The sequence below is a fragment of the Haliotis rubra genome, unplaced genomic scaffold (assembly GCF_003918875.1).
Source record: "Haliotis rubra isolate DU_JTF1 unplaced genomic scaffold, ASM391887v1 Scf49, whole genome shotgun sequence".
Taxonomy (NCBI): domain Eukaryota; kingdom Metazoa; phylum Mollusca; class Gastropoda; order Lepetellida; family Haliotidae; genus Haliotis; species Haliotis rubra.
The window spans coordinates 832646-856840 of NW_025767179.1; the positions used below are offsets into that span (position 1 = coordinate 832646).

The 24195-nt window shown below is 38.3% G+C and overlaps 2 protein-coding genes across 2 annotated transcripts in view; one reads left to right on the plus strand and one right to left on the minus strand.

Annotated features, from left to right (window-relative positions):
• LOC124291333 (serine-rich adhesin for platelets-like) overlaps positions 1-24195 on the minus strand; it is a 148829-nt gene that overhangs the window by 78703 nt on the left and 45931 nt on the right. The gene's annotated exons all lie outside the window — the stretch shown is intronic.
• On the plus strand, positions 4870-16850 carry LOC124291339 (death domain-containing protein CRADD-like). Its single transcript, XM_046728318.1, has 5 exons — positions 4870-4980; positions 5830-5985; positions 12375-12570; positions 13692-14162; positions 14975-16850. Exons 2-4 carry the CDS (start codon positions 5851-5853, stop codon positions 13757-13759), a joined length of 399 nt encoding a protein of 132 aa, XP_046584274.1. The 5' UTR covers positions 4870-4980; positions 5830-5850; the 3' UTR covers positions 13760-14162; positions 14975-16850.

Here is a 24195-nt window from a genome sequence, read left to right on the forward strand (position 1 = left end):
GTACTAAGAGTAGGCTTTGATGTGGGCTATTTTAAATTTCTAATGTTTTGTTGATATTTCACAGGCGCGAGCTTTTCATATGTTATGACAGTAGATTACCGATTTAACTGTTTATATAATTTCATTTGTCTATTTCACAACACGTTCTTCTTACCGAGTCACTTTCTCAGTTCGATACTTAAAAGAAATGCCATTATTTAGCATTGACAGAATTTCTAACTGTGATATAGATATGTCTTTGTCAGAGACAAAACTCAATGTCTGTTTTATTGACACCAGGGTTCCCACAGGCATGGCAGGCCAAAATTCCCTGACTTTTCCCTGACAAGTATAGATTTTTCCCTGACCATTTAAGTGTAAAAACTGGCCTTCTTCCTCCCTTTCAGTCAGTCCTAACCACCCTGTTAAGATATTTTCTTCACACATATCATAAATACACACAATATTTGTTAATTTATTACATTAACCAAAACATTGATATTTGTCATGAAGAAAATTTTCCTTGACTCTCCTGCCACAATGTTACATAATACTATTAGAAGCATTTGACCATGACCATCAAATATATATTCTCAGGTGAAGTCAGTAATATATCATCTGAAAACTTTGTATTTTATATTAAAGGCTTTTGACAAAGAGCATAAATGTGAAACTAATGATTTAATTGAATTGTTTCACTCAAAGTCAGGAACACATTTCTTTATTATCACAAAATGTTGTAATTATAAAAGGCGTATTTGGAAAGAATAAACATGCAAGATTTAACTTTACATTCAGTACAACCATGACAACTAGATTATGAACATCATTAAACCACTTTCAATTTTGTGAATAAACAGCAAATGTCAGAACATAGGGCATATTATAAACCTATGCTGTACTTTAACAATGAAACTTATATGGGTATTTTTGGCCAATATGGGCTTTCACAATTTGCAAGAAACCACCATAGCCATCATACTATATAATATTTTGGAACAGTATACAAATGAATGGAAAATTGTCGGTTAACATAGTTATCTTTAGAAGAGGTGGATCTGTTGCCTATAAAGAAAAATGTTTTTGAATGGCAAACAATTATCTATTGTTAATCACTATGCCTATCTCGGATTAGTGTTTTTCCATACTAAACAAGAGTCATCAGAAGATGACAAATCCCCCAGCCCATACAAATATGAAAGAGCAAATCATCTGACAGTTGAACTTCATTCTTTTAGACAAATTCCAATATGTTTCAATGGAAACCAAGAAAAATAGATATGACAAAATCTGTAAATAGCAAAAGGCACCACTTTAGGTTCTGTTTGATATATCTGCCAAGTTTTGTTGAAAAGATATTAAACGGTTTTCGAAGTTGTGCTCGAAACAAAGCCCACCACTCCTTTTAAGAACAGTCTAAAACGCGTTTCCATGGCAACCAAAGAAAATAAAAATGACAAAATATGTAAATAGTCAAAGGCACCACTTTAGGGTCTGTTTGATATATCTGCAAAGTTTTGTTAAAAACACTGAACCGTTTTCGAGTTATGCTCCAGAAACAAAATGATTACGGATGGATTCGGACAGACAGACGGGCAAGGCCTACTATATCCCCATTCTTGCTAAGAAGGCTCTTATCAAATTTATGTCAGTTTCCCAGAATTTGGGAATTTTAACCCGGAAAATATGTTTCATTTTGTTTGATTCACAAATCCAACCAATTGTGCTTCATAGAAGAATATGTCTGTTATGTCACCCGTCTGTAGAAGATAAAATTCAAATTATGCTGATTTAAGAAAACAATACATGCCAAATAATTATCTGTAAAAAATATCCTTCAAGTGACTTTGTTTCCATTCTATCCTCCAGAAATGAAAATGTAATATGTAATCTAGGGCCTTATGTAAAACGTGCTGTTATGCTTAAAAGCAATCTCTTATCTGAACTGTAATTTATTTCATGAAATGTCTGGAACATGTGCTGCTTCTTTGACTTTGACTACTACCATACCTGATTAGCGACATTCTGAGTCTTATTTTTCCCTGACCAAACCCCTAAATTTCCCTGACTTAAACCCCAAATTCCCTGACTATTCCCTGACTTTTGAAAACATATCAAAATTCCCTGACTTTTCCCTGACTTTCAGAGAAATGACAAATTTCCCTGACTTTTCCCTGACCTGTGGGAGCCCTGGACACCTATGTGTCTGCCTGCCTGTCCGCTAATGCCAGTATGCAATACACAGCTTTGATTAACTTTGACAGGCAGGTGTGATACTTGCACACATGACATGTTATGATATCTGTTGATTGCAAAATGTTATACACAAAAAATGAGCATGTATTTACAAAACTAAACATCTCTATACACACACAAAAACCCCAAGCCCCCACCCCACGCTCTGCCAATGCCAAACATTAACTTCAACATGCTCTATAATAATTTTTGAACCCCCTGAACCTTGTGAGCAGTGATTTTACATACACTTCAGTTACTTTCACAAAGCAAGAAGTCGCCAGGCTGTGGGTCATGCAGGCATCTTCTTCCAGTGCAACACCAACATTACAAAAAAACAAAATCCATATTTGACTCTTACATTCTAGCATTAAAAACTATAAATTTTCAAATTAAACTTTACATTTTCAACAAGTGCCCTAATGATTGTCAAATATTCATACTAGACACTATTAAGTATCTAATTTCCTTTTGCATGTGTGTGGGGCAAGTAAACACTACTTAATTCCAACATCACCAATTAGGTGAACACTGGAAATCCGGAGTACCCTTCATTACCTTAAAAGAATGGAGCCAGGGTCTATGTTTTCTTAAGGAATGGAGATTTATGAGGACGTTCCCCTACTTCATATAGATCTGGCTAGCTATTCTCGAAACGTTTGTAGCCCTATGAACTTCTTAAGCCCATTCTTAACACATTGGCTACGATCAAAGATAAGAATTCTTAGGGCTACGAACGTTTCGAGAATAAGTGCCCAGTACTCTTTCAATTTGACAAAACATTCAAGATCTGTGCAACATGTGTAACAGGGCATGGAGTCATCCCGTAGAAGACATCCTCACCTTATTCAGCTTACTGATGGGGTTAACCTCATGTGAGCAAGGCATCTGACCTCAGATCAGAGGTCCATGGTTCTGGCTTCAGCCACAGTGTAGTAATGTGTAGTATTTCATTGGTATGGTTGGTGAAATTGGATTCATATATAATTAAGATCATCTGTATATAAGTTGATCTGTGGTGGGTTTGGTTGATCTGTGGAGGGTTTGGTTGATCTGTAGTTGGTTTTATAAACTCTAAAACACTTTAAAATATTTAAGTACATTCATATTAACAAAATCGGTGTTCTTTAACTTCTTTTAAGTAGAACTTAGAGAATACCTGCCAAAATATTGAAGGAACCTGTAAAATACCAACATAACAGGTCAGTTTTCTCGTCCTGTTCTCAGTGAGTAGTCCACTGTTTATAAATCTAATCATGTTTATTATTTCTATTTTCTAGTCATATCAGTGTCAAGCTTTCTTCTTCCCTTCTGTCATGGGAACTGGGCTTGAAATATATTGACAGGTTTCAACCCATAGATTAAGTGAAGATATCACAACCCTTCAACACATGAGATGAACTGAAGACGGCACATAACATGTAAACTAATCTTCAACAGTCCTACATTCACAGGGTTTCTCCTCGTCTGTCTGCTATTCACCAGCTCCAATCAAAAGACAACAAAAATGTAATGGCAACAGTTGCAATGTCACGCGACATTCATAATTAAAAAGCTGACAAAACCTACAGGGTCCCCACAAAAAGGTGATCAAAGATCTGCTTGTTGGCCTCACATTGAAGCTATAGACTTACAATGGGCAGGCAAAGATCAGTTTTGAAACAGTTGAGCAGTACAAATTGATCACTGATAACACCTCAAAGAGATTGCAAAGTCTTCTGATTGTCAAACCCTTGCCTGGCACATGACAACCGACAATTACTGGCCTGGTGTTCATGACCCTGTGACCTCTGTCTCACCTCCCGTAACTTGAAGAGTAATAACTGAACTAAGCGACTGTTAGTATACTTTGATATTTACAGTAAACTACCTATATGAGAATATCTGTAATCAACACAGAAAATATGAAGATGTTGATAAAACATAAGTGAAGTCTGGATATAACCTTTATTTGACTACTTAATATAAATCACTAAGCATGTGGTAAATGTTTAACCTTCACCATGACATCTAGGTAATGGCTTCTGTGTGTTTTACAGGGGGATTAACACATCAGAGTGTACTCATTCTTTCCCACTAGTTACAGATTGTTAGTGATGCCGGTACATGGCTCATACATTTTGTATGAATGAAGGAAAAATTATCAGAACAACTGATATGAAATGAAAGAAAGTACTAAAAAATAACCAAATCATTTCATGCTTGTATTTATAACTGAAATCAAAGACTCTTGATCACTCTTTCAACATATCAATAAAAATAATGGTTTATTCATAATTCACATTTATCATCTTGTAATATATATTTTTTAAATGGATAATTCCCTATTGCTCTATTATGTACCCTGTGCATTAAAAGTTTTCCAGTAGTGATCTACAGTTGTCAGTATTGAATCCTAGCCACCTGACGTCTCGGTCCGAGCTGATTACAGTGATTGATAATGACAAAACATCCATACACATCTACAAATAACCTCAGCCCCTGCATTGTAATGACAGTAAGGGATTTAATTTCATATCCTTATGACAACCCTGTGTCGTAGCCATGATTCCCAGGCATTCCGTGTGTATCATGGGTAATGCAGTAAGCATGGCGAGATATGAGGTATGATCCAGGTATCTATATTGCATGTTGTCGAATGGCTTGGCAAAGGTATGGACTCAAACAAGGCAGTCACTGAAGCGATGTAGCACTGATCCCTGCTGACGACGGCCTCAGTCAAGGTGTTTCCATGTAGAGGACGAAGGCATACAGGACTATAACGAGGTGAGGTAATTTAATGTTTGAATGTTTGGGTGAAAGAATATATTTTTGTTTTTCTGCTTTTGGAATTGATTTCTGTTAAAACTAAAAAAGGTCTTATTGAAAACAAGAACCTGGGACAAATTGAAAAACCTCACAATCCACAGATCACTGTAGTAATGTTCTGTTGATACAAGCTGAATGTTCATGCTTACCATGGTTAATTTTTCTAAAATATTTTTTTTAGTACTCCGATGAATATGCGAAATCGTGTCAAGCAATGAACTAAAAGCCTATTTTTCCACTGTAAAAGTTAAAAAGGAAATTCAATTTCAACCTGTGTTTAACCAGGGATGGCAACAGGAAAATCTATTTTCAGCTGAAAACTTAATATTGTGTCATCGAATTGAGGGTTTCTCAATGGATTTAGATGATTCACCATTGAACAATTTGAAATAAAATCCGCAGAAATCCGCGGATCAGCGGAAAATCACCATCCCTGGTTTAACCAAGCATTTTCTTAAAGTGTATTTTAATTTTTTTTCCACATTTTCCAAATGTTTTAAGAAAAATTAATCAGTGATACTCAGTACTGAAAGGAATCCCTTAGAAAGAGGATCAGATTAACCATTTACAGGTCACTGATATAGATTTCCTGATAACAAATTGTTTTAGTCTTTAAAGGAGATATCTTAACATATTTCCACAGCTACAAACAAAACAAATCAATATACTGATTTTAAACTTAATGTATTAAAGCTTCCAATTTATTGATATGTATTGATCTCTTCACTCAGTCTTAATTATGACAACAAAGTGATTTTGTTCATAAGGATGTTCATGAAGTCTGATAAAGGACTAATTCATTGCCAGAGTGACAGAAGTCCCATAAAGATGGACGAAGCTGAGAAGAGGGTTCTCGGCCAGTACCGACATCGTCTTGCTAATGAAATAGTTGTCACAGAGAGTTTCCTGTGTGCATTCTGTGAGAGTAACGTCCTGGACAAGGAGATGTCTGCTGTCATTCAGGTCAGTATGATCACCTTCTGATCAGAACAGTATAGATGGTCCAGTCCATCAAACTTGGAAGATTGACTGAAAGATCCAAATTAACAACAAATCCAGAACAAGCTGCAAAACCTGTAATCAAAAACAATCATTTTTTTAACCCCTCTTGACCTGTGAGGGTAATGTCATCCTGAGATTCACTACTTTCTACCAAATACTTGGAGAAACCATGAAAAAGTTTGTAGCCTGGGTCTTAGTCTGGTAGGATGGGTACAGCAAGTCCCATGGAACTTTTGTGATGAAAGCAAGACATTGTGTTTTTTGTATTCATCAGACATGCTAGTTAAATAAAAAGTTTGGTTCCAAGTTGAAATATGGTGCAAATAGTACTTTTGAGCACTGTACAAAGTGGTTGTGGAAAAGGTTGCTAAAAGGTCAGAAGGTCATAATGGGAGAGTTGAATATTTAAAGTTTGAGGTTATTAACTTTATCCAAGTGTGTTTCTCTATTTCATGAAATATTTTATTAAAAGAAAACCCCAATATATATAATGAACACTTCCTCTCTCAAAATGGCAGCTAGCAGACGAATTTAAGCAGATGTAGGTTTTGTGCATTTTGTAAGTATATGATTGCTTCATTTCATCATCTCAATGTAAATCAAGTTATTAAAGAACAGTTATGTATGAAACAAAAAAGAGATGTTTATTTTTTGTTTGGTGAGACTGTCAGTAAGGGAGCAGTCCTTATTTCAAAATGTAGTATGTCAATATCAGATTATGATTTATCAATTTCTTATTATTACGCTTGAAGTTTTTCTTCTAAAAGCAGAGTTCTTTGAAAAAAGATAAGAATATATTGAAATGATGGGGAGAAAACACTATTTTCTGCTTCACACTCTCTCAATTAAATCCCTTGAAATAATTTTCAAGTCATCAGATCGAATAACTTTCTAAAATGGTTATAATCTTTGAAAAAAAAGATATACAAATAAATGTGGGGTTTTTTTTTTTTAATCAGCAGGATAGGAGAAGACACGGTGTCCATATTTAGCTTGTTTGACTTTGGGGATAACAAGAAGGTGTTGATTCCCTGATCTGAGAGATCTAGATGGTGTATAAGCCTGAAGTACATCTGAGAGTTAGACTGAGGCCGTGTTAGTCATGCACTGGTATGTGAGACAGAATAGTTTGAAGGAGATTCTTTGTTTCACGGGCAGCCATTGAAGGTCCTTAAGAGTTAGTGTAATGTGCTTTTTTCTGGTGATCTGGGAGGTAATGCGAGCAGCTAAATTCTGTTTGCATTGGAGTTGGTCTGTGACACAAGATGGAGATCCGGCCAAAAGGCTGTTACAGTAGTCCATACGAGATGTGACTAGGCTGAGGCAGAGAGTTTTTGAGGCATCTTTGGTAAGAACGGTCTGGCCTTGCTGATATTGTGGAGATGGAAGTAGCAAGTTTTAGTGACATACTTGACGTGTACTGTCATACTTAGATCTTGATCGATGACAACATCCAGATCGTTGACAGTGGAAGAAAGAGGAATGGTTGCTCCACAGACACACACACTAGTCATGTCACACTGCTCGCGTTTTCCAGCCTGTCCCAAAAGAATGGACTCTGTTTTCTCTTAATTTAATTTCAAGGCATTTGATGACATCCATGAATATCTTCTGGCAACAGTCAGATGTCTGACAGAGAGACGCTCTATAGCTGACTGTGTGTTTGGTTGAAATAACTTCCACAGCTGCGTGTCATCTGCGTAGAAGTGGTCAAGATTAAGGTTTGCTACAACAGAGCCAAGTGGAACAGTGTAGAGGGTGAAGAGGATCGGACCAAGCATGGATCCTTGAGGGACTCCGCACTCAAGCCTAGATGCGGTTGAAACAGACTCACCAACAACAACGGTTTGAGTCCTTGAGTTCTGTATCAAGTCTTTTGAGGAGTCTCTGGTGATCAGTCGTGTCAAAGGCACTGCTTAGGCCATGGTAATGTGAGCAGGGCCACTTGTCCTGTGTCGATACCACATCGTAGGTCATTCGGGATCTTCAGCAGGGCCGTCTCTGTGCTGTGGTGTGCTCTGCAGGCGGATAGGAACACCTCATAGAGGTTATGCCAGGAAAGGTGGCCCATGAGACGACTGGACTGGACTGAGTTTGGATATAAATGCTAAGTGTGAAACAGGCCTGTAGTTTTTTGGATCCTCCTAATCAAGGCTTGATTTCTTCAGATGTGGCCTAACTAGAGCTGACTTGAGTACACTTGGGGTATAACCAGATGAAGTAGAGGAGTTAATAATCAGCACTAATGTTGGTAAATATCAGTGAAACTATCAATATGAGTAAGAGGCGTGCCATCAAACATTTTTGGAGGAATATCAGCTTCATCCACAGCCGCAGAAGACGAAATCTTGTCATGAATGTTCTTGGATCTTTTTGTAGAAATAATCCGAAAATGTCTGTGCTATTACTTCATTGTCATCAGATGTCGGAAGTGTCAATTCAAAGTGTTTACTCAAGATACTGAACAAAAGTTTGAACAGCAACTTTGGACTTGACTCGTTGGCTTCAATCTTAGAATTGAGATGTTGATTTGTCTGATGACCGTTGTTGAGTGATTTTGGGCTGAAATATACATTTGGAGATGAATCTCCAGGAAAGATTGTTTTCCATCTGCGTTCTGCTTTCCTCTTGTCTTTTTTCGCTTGTCGAACTTCAGGTGTGAAGTCCCAAGCAGATGTTTTAGTGACTGGTATGACTCTGTCCTTCACTGGTACATGTTTGTCTATATAGCAGCTCAGATAGAACTCTATAGTATAGCAGAACGAGACTCTCAGCATCAGATGGTGGCTCAAGTATAAGGTCTGAGTTTAGCAAATTGTCTTTAAAAGTATCCATATCCAGGGAGCGCATGTTCCTACAGTGAGTAATCTTCACATTTGGACTGGGTATTGAGAGCTCCAAGCTCACAAATATATAGAAATGGTCAGAGAGCTGTAGATCCTATACAGGTACACAACTGACACATGCGTCTGAATCACGGGTAACTATCCAGTCCAGAGTGTGTCCACCTTTGTGGCTTGCCTCTGACACGAGTTGTACACAGTTGTGGACTTCAAGGAGAATAATTATTCGTTTAATGTCATGGTTATCCTTGTTGTCAAAATGGAAATTGAAGTCGCCTACGATGATTAGAGCTATTTCGTCAACTTATCCAGTCTGTGCTGAGACGCTGCCGAGTTGTAATTGCTGCCAATGGTGGCCATACAAAGACTGACTTTGACGCCATCTTGTGGACTCAAGAGAACAGAAACACAACAGTAAAGGCTTTGTCTATAGACGTTTGAATTTTCAACTTTTTACCATTGGGATTACATGAAATAATAGCTCTTAAACTAATGCAAGAAATCCTTCAAAAAAATGGCATGTGCGTTTCTTTTTTTTGAAGAGTATATTTCTGGGTCGCAGTTTCATGTAAAGACCTCTTCTATACAATGTAGTTGATAAACAGGGTAAAAAGTATATTACTTTTTCATATTGTACTAGTTCTATACAAAATATATGCCTTGTGAAGAAATGGGGGTTTTATTCATCATTATAACTTTTAGAGCTAAAAATGACTCTTTAATGTAAATTTAAGACTAAAATCAAACTAAAAAGATCTGGTGACTTACAGCATATGAGAAATATATTCCGTAACCAAATACTAGTATGCATGGTATTTGATATTAAAACCATTGTTTTGTTCCGAGTTTTTGAAACTTTTTCAGTTCCCGGTTAAATTTTGGTGGCCATCTTGGATTTTGAGCTAAAAATAGCTTTCGCATCAATATTCAGATTGGAACCAAACATTTTTTTATACTCCTTTAACATATAAACACAAAAGAATATATGATTTGCTTTCATCAAAACCTTTCACGGAATCCCATAAGCTCCTTGACTATCTAGTGGTGGCGCGTGGTCCTGGGCTCAAAGCTCAGGTCACAAATCGGTGGAGTTTAGCAGCGTCGAGCTCGGAGAGTCCTTGGATGGGTGACCGTGTTTGGCAGCTTGACTCCTAAGAGTTTCTAGGACTTGAGTCCTGCCCCACAACGAAGAACATGTGACACATGTGGTCTCACCTTAGGCAAGTGAGTTTGTTCAAAATTGTCTCTGTTCACCCAGCAGGAAAATGGGTACCCGGTGGAAAAAGTCAGCGCTATGAGCATACCCAGTGTGGAGTTTGGCGCTATATAAATGGACACATTATTATTATTATTATTATTATCTATTTTGAAAAATGTAGTGCAAAAGTAATTTTGTTTGGTTCTGTTGGGTGTGATCTAGTTTTACTGAACATATCATTGGAAACAAGCGAGAATACACTGCTAAATTCATTTTGAAGATCAGCTGGTTGACACTATCATCAAACATGAGTTTACAACCAATTCCCAACCCTACAGAGTGAGTTAGTGAGTTTGGTTTAACGCCGCTTTTAGCAATATTCCAGCAATATCACGGTGGGGGACACCAGAAATGGGCTTCACACATTGTGCCCATTTGGAGAATAGAACACGGGTCTTCAGCGTGACGAGCAAACGCTGTAACCACTAGGCTACCCCACCGCCCCCAACCCTACAGATCAGTGGCCAGAACCATACAAGTAACATGTCAAATCTAATGACATTCTTCCAGTCAAGTCATGTATTCCTGGAGTTCAGAATGAGTTGAGGTTGTGAGCAAGGCTCCAGGCATGTCATGTATTCCTGGTGTTCAGAATGAGTTGAGTTACATGAACAAGGCTCCAGGTATGTCACATATTCCTGGTGTTCAGAATGAGCTGAGTTACATGAGCAAGGCTCCAGGCATGTCACATATTCCTGGTGTTTCAGAATGAGCTGAGTAACATGAGCAAGGCTCCAGGCATGTTACATATACCTGGTGTTTCAGAATGAGCTGAGTAACATGAGCAAGGCTCCAGGCATGTCACATATTCCTGGTGTTCAGAATGAGTTGAGTTACATGAGCAAGGCTCCAGGCATGCCACATACTCCTGGTGTTCAGAATGAGTTGAGTTACATGAGCATGGCTCCAGGCATGTCACATATTCCTGGTGTTCAGAATGAGTTGACTTACATGAGCATGGCTCCAGGCATGTCACATATACCTGGAGTTTCAGAATGAGCTGAGTTACATGAGCAAGGCTCTAGGCATGTCACATGTTCCTGGTGTTCAGAATGAGTTGAGTTACATGAGCAAGGCTCCAGGCATGTCACATGTTCCTGGTGTTCAGAATGAGTTGACTTACATGAGCATGGCTCCAGGCATGTCATGTATTCCTGGTGTTCAGAATGAGTTGAGTTACATGAGCAAGGCTCCAGGCATGTCACATACTCCTGGTGTTTAGAATGAGTTGAGTTACATGAGCAAGGCTCCAGGCATGCCACACATATCTGGTATTCAGAACAAGTTGAGTTACATGAGCAAGGCTCCAGGCATGCCACACATATCTGGTATTGAGAACAAGTTGACTTACATGAGCAAGGCTCCAGGCATGCCACATACTCCTGGTGTTCAGAATGAGTTGAGTTACATGAGCATGGCTCCAGGCATGTCATGTATTCCTGGTGTTCAGAATGAGTTGAGTTACATGAGCATGGCTCCAGGCATGTCATGTATTCCTGGTGTTCAGAATGAGTTGAGTTACATGAGCAAGGCTCCAGGCATGTCATGTATTCCTGGTGTTCAGAATGAGTTGAGTTACATGAGCATGGCTCCAGGCATGTCACATATTCCTGGTGTTCAGAATGAGTTGAGTTACATGAGCAAGGCTCCAGGCATGTCATGTATTCCTGGTGTTCAGAATGAGTTGAGTTACATGAGCATGGCTCCAAGCATGTCATGTATTCCTGGTGTTCAGAATGAGTTGAGTTACATGAGCATGGCTCCAGGCATGTCACATATTCCTGGTGTTCAGAATGAGTTGAGTTACATGAGCAAGGCTCCAGGCATGTCACATACTCCTGGTGTTTAGAATGAGTTGACTTACATGAGCATGGCTCCAGGCATGTCATGTATTCCTGGTGCTCAGAATAAGTTGAGTTACATGAGCATGGCTCCAGGCATGTCACATACTCCTGGTGTTCAGAATGAGTTGAATTACATGAGCATGGCTCCAGGCATGTCACATACTCCTGGTGTTTAGAATGAGTTGAGTTACATGAGCATGGCTCCAGGCATGCCACATACTCCTGGTGTTCAGAATGAGCTGACTTACATGAGCATGGCTACAGGCATGCCACATATTTCTGGTATTCAGAACAAGTTGAATTACATGAGCAACGCTCCAGGCATGCCACATATTCCTGGTGTTCAGAATGAGGTGAGTTACATGAGCAAGGCTCCAGGCATGTCACATATTCCTGGTGTTTCAGAATGAGCTGAGTTACGTGAGCAAGGCCCACCGCCTGCTGGAGCTGCTGCCCAAGAGAGGCTACAAGGCCTTCACCGCGCTGTTGGAGATCCTGTCAATAACCAACCCCTGGCTGGCTGAAAAGATGAAGACCAGCTACATCGAGGAGAAGAACAGAGAAGCTAAACTCAAGATTGCATCATCCATTACAGCTTCAGGTGCAATATTTGGAGTGCCCTCTCAAAAAGGTTACTAACGCTGCACCCCAACCCTTCCTTTTTCCTTGTAGGTCTTTGTAAATGTTAAACCATTCTCATCTCTCTCTGTGAATTGAAGTACAAGTAATTCATATTAAGTACAGATTATAATGCCAATCACAAATGCATCTGGGAGATGTTTCATATTGACATCAGATGAATGTTGGAGAGATTTACACATGAACTAATTCATTTCCACAAATATTCAGATGTCAAGCAATGATACAACTTATTTTCAGTTAAAAAATGATAAATCACAAAATTTCATCCCCATTCAAAACTAATTTTACATCCTCTTTCCTCATAGCTTGTTATCATGAACACAGGTAACATAATAAATCTGTTACTTTTGCCATCAACTACTGAAACTGTTTCACCCATTGCATCCTGACTTCATGCAGTAACTTTTCTGTAATTAAAGCTTGCAGACGAGAGTAAGTTGTTTTCATATTTCATATTGATATTTCTCATTTTTAAAGGAGTACATTATAGTCAACGCATTGTTTAATAAAAGCAACAAAACCCTTTAAACATCAATAAGAAATCTCTGCTAAAAGCAGTGTGGAATGTACAGTCTCATCTATATCATGAGTATGAGTTTAGGAATCACTATTAAAACAGTGATGATACTATATGTTGCAAAAAGGTGAGTGTATCTTGCCCCAACATGTCACACAAAACATTTCAGAATTGCAAACAATTTCGCTTCAAAGGAAATTCTGTTTTAATATTTTTCCCATTTTGTGACATCCCAGCACAAGACAGTTTTACACTTGGCTTAGCATGCACTGTTGCTTATTTTGGTGGTGGCTTCTGTTTTGTGTTTTCCTTGTCTATTTCACAATTTCAACTCAATCCAGCCAAAGAGATGACTTTGATACTTTTTCGAATTATAGAAATGGGAAATAAAAGGGTTCATTTCTAGTAACCTATTATCTAATGTTAAAAAATTTAACACTGAGAACAAACATAATAATCTTTAAATTAAATCAACATGGAATCAGTTTTATCATTCTGTAACTAAACAATACAATTCGTCCAAACCTTTCACCCAACATACATCTTCTCAATTCCTACTACAGAGCCAATCACTGGATGTACGGAGCCACCAGTCGGAAACAGCCAGATGATGACATCAAGAGGAATGTGACTATCTTCATAAAGCGCAATCTCTTCCATCTGACAGAGACAGAGCAGAAGGAGACAGAAAAGTGGCTTGCTGAGGAAATCCAGAAGGAACGCACTCGTCAACAAAACAAGCGGTTGATGTCCGATGAGGCTGTACGGATCCCCACACCTGTATTCCAGTCCTCCAAAGAAGTCCAAACAGACACGAATGCTATGGACATCCAGGAGTTGTATGAGGACATGGCTATACATATGTATGGCACTGACTTTGACTTTGAGGTAGATGTGAGTTTCCGAATGATCAAGGAGCAGGTGAAGGAGATTCTAGACAGGATGAACTGTCTAGACCGGGTGATGATGCAGTGTGTGGATAAGTTTGAAGATGTGGACCGTATGAGTTTGACTCTTCCTCAGCTTGTGGAGAAGTTAGTATCTATACATTTGTATGTAGTTGATTGCCACACAACAAGACAAAAGCCCAAAATATATATATTTTTTGCAGCTGTATTAGACAAACACATTTGCAATAATGAGCATAGACATGGTGGCATGCAATCTACCTGTCTGACTGCTCATTACATTAAGTTGCCTCCTGTGACTAGCATAGGAATCTGAGGATAGATACATGTACTAGCCTGAAATATCCATGTCTATGCACACCAAGATATTTATTTTCACACAGAGGACTCTCTGGAAATTTGATGTTTGTCTCACTTGGCTTCATTGATTTTTTAAATGATCCTCTACAGGGTTTTGGAAGATACAGCTTTGTGTTTCAGAATTAATATGGGTGGCCCAGTCCCATGGGTGCATCATGGCCTTTTTGATTCCATCTTGGTGCTAGGCATTAAGCAGACAAAGCAAGGACTTGTTGGCTTAGAGCCAGTGTATACTGTCTAAAAGGGGCACCAATGTTAAATTGCAGTATGGTATTTCAGTGAGCTCTGACAATACAGCCTGCATAAGCCCAGACTAGTGTGTGCACATGTTCACATATATGAAACTCACACAGACACACACCCACCTTCACCTCGAATCCCCCCTCCCACACACACACACAAGCGACCGTATGCACATATCCACAGCATGCATCAACCCTGTATGAAGAAGATCAAACTGTATGTCATGTCTCCTGAAGCCAAAAAGTGGAAAACTGCATAAGTTTAATGTATTTCAAGAAGATTTAGTTCCATGACAAGGAACTTGGTGCATACATATTCTTTTTGTGATTTTTCAGGTCCACTATAAATGAGAGAGATCTCAGCTACAAGCTCTCAGAGGAGAAACGGCGCAACCAACGTCTCCAACTAGAGAAAGATTATCTGGTGAAGCACATTGCTCAACTTGAGTCAGATGTTGACAGACTCTATGATAAACACAACGCAATGTTTGTTCGCCCACAGAAAACATTTGTAAAGAAGAAACATGAGGTCATCCAGAAAAAAACGCGTCCGAAGTCAGACCGCATTCCTGACCACTATGTTACAATCATTGACGACAGCGACAAAGATGAGGACAGCTCGTGACATCAGCCCTGTGGCGCCTCGACGACCACGACACACACGGTCATCCCCACCTAAATCTGCAGCTAGGTCACGACGTGTCCACAACAACCAGGGCAGCAATGTAAAAGTGAAAAGTGCGAACTTTGACACAATAAAGTTTGAACCTTCAACACCCTCAACGAAAAGGAAGCCCATTCCAAGCAGAAGTTACCAGCTACTTTCGCAATACTATAAATGACAATGACATATAGGCTTTTGGGTATGATTGTGATAATTTCACAGTCTTGTACAAAGAGATTCCTTCATGGAGTCTGTCTGATTCCATTTTACTTACAAACTGTACGCTATGAGCAAAGGTGAGTCAGATACAGACTGACATGTGGTATATTACAACGATAAATAGTATATGCCAAGCCTGAGTAGATTAATCCATTTCTAACACACCCTAAAATCACATCATTTCAGCTTTGCATCAATGCATGTTTTATTTATTTTCATGATTGCAGCACATCAAAACACAACACATTTGTCATAAGTGAGATCATCCAGCTTACAGCTTATACACATACCTAGTGTGACCCTCCACAAAACTGTGGATTTTCAGGATGACAATGTAAATTAGATAGATCCAAATACAGTCAAAAACTGCAACATCAGACCAAGAACATAAATTCACTTGATAGTCCTGACTGTGTATCTGTTCATTCACTTACTCGGTGCCCTGACATCTCAAATTCAACTCAAAAAGACTTATTCCTGGCTATGAGTCAGTGCCATCAACACACATACAGTTGGAAGTATACCATACACATTTATAGGTTTAGTTCTAGTCACACAAAATACCTATTTTCCTCTCTGACGCATATGTGACATATAAGCAAGTGTACCTCAAATCTGCTATAAACATATTTCATAAAATTGTGTGTGTTTTGTTTGAAAAAACATAAAATCTCCTGTATGTTATGAAGGCAGCAGATATACATTGTTCATCTTTGTTTACTACAAATGGCTTTATATATGTTGATTACTGGTGATGCTGGTATGTTGATTACTGGTGATGTGGTACGTTGATTACAGGTGATGATGGTACGTTGATTACTAGTGATGCGGTATAGTGGTTACTAGTGATGCTGGTATGTTGGTTACTAGTGATGCTGGTATGTTGATTACTAGTGATGCTGGTATGTTGGTTACTAGTGATGATGGTACGTTGGTTACTAGTGATGCTGGTACGTTGATTACTGGTGATGCTGGTATGTTGATTACTGGTGATGTGGTACGTTGATTACTAGTGATGATGGTACGTTGATTACTAGTGATGATGGTATGTTGGTTACTACTGATGCTGGTATGTTGGTTACTGGTGATGTGGTACGTTGATTACTGGTGATGATGGTATGTTGATTACTAGTGATGCTGGTACGTTGATTACTAGTGATGCTGGTATGTTGGTTACTAGTGATGCTGGTATGTTGGTTACTAGTGATGCTGGTATGTTGGTTACTAGTGATGCTGGTATGTTGGTTACTAGTGATGCTGGTATGTTGGTTACTAGTGATGCTGGTATGTTGGTTACTAGTGATGCTGGTATGTTGGTTACTAGTGATGATGGTACATTGATTACTGGTGATGCGGGTACGTTGGTTACTAGTGATGATGGTATGTTGGTTACTAGTGATGCTGGTACGTTGATTACTGGTGATGCTGGTATGTTGGTTACTGGTGATGTGGTACGTTGGTTACTAGTGATGATGGTACGTTGGTTACTAGTAATGCTGGTATGTTGATTACTGGTGATGTGGTAAGTTGGTTACTGGTGATGATGGTATGTTGGTTACTAGTGATGCTGGTATGTTGATTACTGGTGATGCTGGTATGTTGGTTACTAGTGATGCTGGTATGTTGGTTACTAGTGATGCGGTAAGTTGGTTACTGGTGATGATGGTATGTTGATTACTAGTGATGCTGGTATGTTGGTTACTAGTGATGCTGGTATGTTGATTACTGGTGATGTGGTAAGTTGGTTACAGGTGATGCTGGTATGTTGATTACTAGTGATGCTGGTATGTTGGTTACTAGTAATGCTGGTATGTTGGTTACTAGTGATGCTGGTATGTTGGTTACTAGTGATGCGGTATATTGGTTACTAGTGATGTTGGTATGTTGGTTACTAGTGATGCTGTTATGTTGGTTACTAGTGATAATGGTATGTTGGTTACTAGTGATAATGGTATGTTGGTTACTAGTGATGTTGGTATGTTGGTTACTAGTGATGCTGTTATGTTGGTTACTAGTGATGATGGTATGTTGATTACTAGCGATGTCGTATGCTGGATACAAAGGGGATGCTAGTACATTCCACCTTTTGAGACATTTGTCCCTAACATTTGCTCTTGACTGGCAGCATTTGGCTCTTGAACTAAAGATATCATGTCCCACTGAGCTTCTTGAATCATTGATGTATGGGGAGAAGAGACAGACCTTTTCTCTCTATTATGTATATATTCACTTGCAATCAACCTTGCTTTATTTCCTTATGAAACTGTATAGTAGATTCAAAACCAGTGTTTTAACATGCTTTGCTTGAATATAGTCAAATGTTCTTTGGAGGAGAAATCCATTTTAAGTTTGAAGTAAAAGGTACATACAGATTGTCTTGGCAAAGGTAGAATAAAAGTTGTTTTATCAACTTGAACAAAGACTTTGGGTGGGAAGGAATTATGTTCTGTGAAAAAAATATATCTGACTGAAACCTCTATCAGAATTGATAATGGAAAGTTGTCATAAATAGTTTCATCCACTGTCTTATTTCCATTATGTAATTCATGTTCAGTAGGGAGCCATGTATTGCATGCCCACATAAGAGAAATCATCATTTACTTGTAAAAACATCACACTTTAAACAAGTTATAATACTTTATTCCTATTTTATAGATGTTTCATGAATCATTGTCAAAATGTTTTGTACTGTTATTTGATCACGGATCCCATGAAATGTAGCATGAGATTTGAGCAGGTTGACAGAATCACTTCTCATCCTTCTACTACGACAAGGATATGACAGTCTGCTTCAAGTCATCAGCTCCATCATCAGAGTTGCCTCCCTTTAATACTAACCAGCACGGGTAAAATAAGGTCATTGCCATATTTTCTCACAAAGAGATGCTGCAGGTAGACTAAATAGGTGAAACTTTTAGTTTAAATTAAGAATAGTATCAATCACACATTCTGCCTGTGAACTTACTAAGCTGCAAGTCTGAGGACCGCGTCCAGTAAAATCTGTTGAGTGTCAGTGACATCATATGATGATGCTCAATTAAAATGTACTTATTATGAAGCTAAGGACCATGCTTGAGCCAGCAGACATAAAATCTTTTGGCACAGACTGCAATTTTCATTTTAGTATGTAAATTTGTTGGCACTAGAAGCTTCAAGATAATGTACACTTGCAAAGTAACATCATGATATAAGTACATGCTAATAAAATGTGTAACTGCAATCACTTCTCCCTGAAGATAAAGGGATATGTTGGAAAGCAATTTGTGTCATGTGATTCTTTTGTGAAGTTCTACTTATATGCACTACACTAGCTACATGCATGCACACATACATGCCGAAGGTCACAGGTAAGAGGAGTTGTCTCCCTTTGATCAGGGGGTCAGATCACCATGGATGCACCTGACAGGATCACAGATCAACATGGGACTTCTAAGAAAATCAATTTGTATGCTGTCTTAATTCTCAAATGGGAATTGAGAAAACATATGTTTTCTGTGCAATAGATAATGATAACATACTCCGACATTCTGATTCACTGTGACCCAAAAGTTTATTCAAAAGTCTTAACACAGCTGACTCATATGTGTGACTATTCATATCAAATTCCAATCAGACTTTTGAAAAATAATATGCATTTGGGGTACAACAAACATCTAAAAGAATATTCCACCACCAACTATCTCATCCCACTCAGTTGCTAGTGAGCTTTCACAATGTGGGGACCTATTCTACCACAGAATCATGACAGTTAACAGCTTAAATACACAGACTTTGAGTTATTGAAGGCTCACACCACCACCACCCTTCTATCTTGATGTCTCAGCTTGATGGAGCGAAGCACCGAGTGATACATTTACCCGTGGCATGGGAGTTACCCCCAAGAGGAGCCTGTAGTACTGACAAACTGAAACACGGAAATACCCAAGGGATGACAACTCTGTGTAGTGAAGCGCCCCGCCCAGATGAGTCACGTGTCAGGGCCATCCGTGATCCCCACAAACTTTGAAATGTCTTAAAAGTGCTAAACTTCTACAACTGTAAGTCAGATACATTAAAGTAAGTTACGATGACCTAATACCAATTATTCTTCAACAACTGTTGATTGCCAAAGTGCACAACACAGCACACATACTTCACTTATGAAACATATGTTATATTTGTGATTACACTTTCTCAGTAAAGTACAGAGTCTAGTACGTGTTGAGACCAATCCGGGATTCGAACAATAAAATTTAGTCTCAGGTGCCTTGGTTGTGCAGTGCTAGTTTATATCACTAATGACACTATGACCAACCAAAACCATGAGTGTTTCAGGTACACCCCTCAATAAACATAAAATCCTTTCATGTATTTCTTTGTTATCCGCTTTTGCTGAAACAAATGTGTATTACAAAAATAACCGATATCAAACAAGATGTTCAAAGATGGTGATTTACTCACATGGCCCTGGAGAAAAATGTGAATTCAGTAGGTAGTCAATAACCGTGTTTACACTAACTCCATTTTTTTCTATTCAAAAGTTATATTAAATTAGCTGATAATAAAAATGCTAAACTGAATATCGGAATGGGGAAGGGTGTTGGATTGGAAGCTCTTCCCATGTAAGCTCCAAATACATGGCAGACATGTCCAGGTAGCTATTATCAACAGCCTCTCACCACTCCGATATCAATTAGCACTTCACAACCAAGGCACTCTAAACAAACATTTACTGTTCCCATCAATGAACTCCTATTTAAGTCAGGACCGGAGGTTGAACGAGCAACAATAAATCACACAAAAGACACTTACTGAAAATTGTGAAGACATTATTTAACTATTGACACTCTACTTTCAAGGCAATAAAGTCCCTAGTGGGGAACCACAATACCCAGACCAGTATTACAAACCTACCCAGAAAAAGTAAATACAATTAAGCAAACAACCATAAAATATGTTGTCAATGGTGAAAGCTCATTTGGCTGTGCTGAAGTTGATATTACACAAGGCTGATAAAGACACACCGAGTGGTTTATCTGTTATCTGGGTTGTTGATACGACAACGTATATATCCTGGGTGACATCGTCAGGACAACCCGTGTACCCAGAAATCGGTGTTAACTTTCGGTGAGGATAATCTTGATATACAGGTGTACACGTGTTATCTTAGTACCAAGGATTAAATCCTCTTAATGATAATGGACCATTTGTCTGTTCTGTGAGTGACCTGATGCCAGAGAGGTGAGCAACATTTCATGTCATAGTAGGGGATATGATGAATCAATATAAAACCTCAATTAAGCCAGGGCCAGTTTACATCACGTGGGAGGTTCTTTAAAACTTCCATAACTAAACTAATGACTTATTTACTACATGATTTATTTAAAATTCTAAACCACTGTGATGTCTCTTCATGTTCAGATCAAACGATATTTTTATGTTATATTGTATAACAATGTTTTGCTCAAGTAATACATAATTAATGACTTGACATGCACATAAAACATATGAATTCTTCATATCATATTGGTCTGAAGTGTTATGAGGTTTGAATTTCATAGTCCAAGACTATATCTTGGAACTATTTACATCAGATTTTATTTCAGTACATGAACTTTACAAACTAAAAAGACTTAATGCTTATGGACAGCAGCTTTAGTGGCAGACAGTGACATGCATTTGCTACATAATCACATGATTTATATGACGTGTAATAACAAATTATTAATATACGGCATTGTTGCCTTGGCAATCTCTGATTAGGGAAAGAAATCAATACAAAATATGTATAAAGTTTCATTTTATGTAATGAACATTCATCAGTTGATAAGGTGAAATATACATGAAATACTGAAAGTCAAATCCATAATTGTTTCTGAAAATGTTGTTCCATGGTTTTTATTCTCGCATTCTTACATTATAATAATATAAAATGTTGGTATCTTCTTGGCAGTTAAATATAAAACTTGTGAATGAAACTTTAGTGAAATTCAACATTAATCAAAATCACATCATAAACCTTGGTGACTGATTACTGTATTAAATAGAAGTAGCTGTATTTACTGTAGACTTCACACCCCATGGCCTGTAGCTGGTAACTAGGTATACACTACACAGTAGGGTACATCTTGTAAGTGTTTCATAAACCACAACACACATCAAGTACCTCCCACTTCATACACAAATCTCTTGGAGTGTAGACAAACAAGGAAAGTGTGTTAGACATAACATAATTGCTGGGAGTGCTTGTGATCAAACCTACTGTACAGGCCACTTATATCAGGTTTAGAAACTTTCTTCCAGTAGCAGGAGAATAATTATATTTCGATATGTATAAGACTTGTAGAAACTGCTAAATTTGGGGTTGCAGGGAAATTTTTAAACACATGCCTGAAAAAGTAGACAACACAGCCAAACTGTCAGAAATAACAAACTTTCTCCCAAAGAATTCAATAGGTTGCTGAGCCTAAATATGATGGACAGTGTTGATAAATTATCATAGCACAAAAATGGGCAGTTAATGGCAGTCCTCAGGCTTCTGGAAATAACTTGGCCAGTAAAATATCATTACCTTTGTATTTATAACATAATACCCTCAGAATGAACACACTTCTGCCAATGATGCTGGAAGGACATGATCCAGTTGTTGTAGAAGGCTTCTCCAAATTAACCCAAGAAGAAACAGTCATCTTCATTTGCATAATGCTTGCCAGTTGGTTCTAAATTCTTCATATCGGGCAAGAGGGGGAAATCCAATGTGCCAAATGTGATGAATACGAATGAAGTCTGATGAGTTCAAACTTCATGAACTGAAATGACTGCACATTGTCCTGGTGGAACAACACACCTGTAGTGAGTGTTTACAATGTTTAGCCTTGATATTCCACAAAATTGTTGATGCAGATAGGCATAATAATGCTGATCTTTCAGGAGGTAGTCCATCTTCTGGATTTCTTTGGGATCCCAGAAAGTCATCACCTTGTTCTCTCATCCCCTCTTCAACTCTTAAAACCCTACCTCTTAACCATGGCAAAGGAAGGCATTTCATTGAGTAAAGTTAACACCATATCTGCATGGATCAGCCCTTTCAGTCATAGATATACTACCCATCAAAAGTTTAGACTCACTAGTGTAAATGTAGCCACTTATGTCAGTCAACTGTTCTAAACTAGATTTTGCAAAATAGTCCATACTGTTTAAAGGTACTGTGTACACATGAACTGATGTATTGTAAAACAAATTTGTAACGTTGAAAAGATTATTGTCATGAGTTCAATAAATGATGAAACTTAGTGCAAATTGGCAAATTCTTAACAAAACTTCACACCAAAACGCAACTGTTCACATGCACAATAGCTGCACATGCTTTTCAGCAATTTAATCATGATCCTTGTGCAATTCATCTGCATAAGGTTTGCCACTAGTTCCCCCAAGTTAGTGGAGAAATTCATCTTCGATGTAGTCATACCTATATACATGACATATTGTGAATGCTTTAAGTGAGTCTAAACTTTTGATGGGTAGTTGATACTTGGGGATAGTGTGGTAACAATTTATGCTCATTTTCTTCAACAGAGAAAACTTAGTTATTTTGTTGTGTATTGTGTTCAATTTCAAGCCTGCAAGCATTCAAAACATTGCACTTACAAACAATCAAGGAGGTGGTATACATATTTCATAGTTAAGAACCTTTCTGTGATTCCTAGTGCCTTCAACATGAGGCTCAATGGGTGTCTTATATTCTCCCTGATTCCTAGTGCCTGCAACATGAGGCTCAATGGGTGTCTTATATTCTTCCTGATTCCTAGTGCCTTCAACATGAGGCTCAATGGGTGTCTTATATTCTTCCTGATTCCTAGTGCCTTCAACATGAGGCTCAATGGGTGTCTTATATTCTTCCTGATTCCTAGTGCCTTCAACATGAGGCTCAATGGGTGTCTTATATTCTTCCTGATTCCTAGTGCCTTCAACATGAGGATTCTTAGTGCTCAATGGGTGTCTTATATTCTTCCTGATTCCTAGTGCCTTCAACATGAGGCTCAATGGGTGTCTTATATTCTTCCTGATTCCTAGTGCCTTCAACATGAGGCTCAATGGGTGTCTTATATTCTTCCTGATTCCTAGTGCCTTCAACATGAGACCTCAATGGGTGTCTTATATTCTCCCTGATTCCTAGTGCCTTCAACATGAGGCTCAATGGGTGTCTCTTATATTCTCATGAGGCTCAATGGGTTCTTATAGTGCCTAGTGCCTTCAACATGAGGCTCAATGGGTGTCTTATATTCTCCTTGATTCCTAGTGCCTAACATCTCAATGGGTGTCTTATATTCTCCTGATTCCTAGTGCCTTCAACATGAGACTCAATGGGTGTCTTATATTCTTCCTGATTCCTAGTGCCTTCAACATGAGGCTCAATGGGTGTCTTATATTCTTCCTGATTCCTAGTGCCTTCAACATGAGGCTCAATGGGTGTCTTATATTCTTCCTGATTCCTAGTGCCTTCAACATGAGGCTCAATGGGTGTCTTATATTCTTCCTGATTCCTACATTTTCACGAAGACTTCAAACTCAAATGAGTTAGTATATTCTGCCAAAGGGCATACACTTCAATCTTGAACTTACTCAAATAATAGCTTTAAGTTCTCTCAGTAATTAAACAGCTTTGTTGAAATCTTTGAAGGGCATTTATAATTAG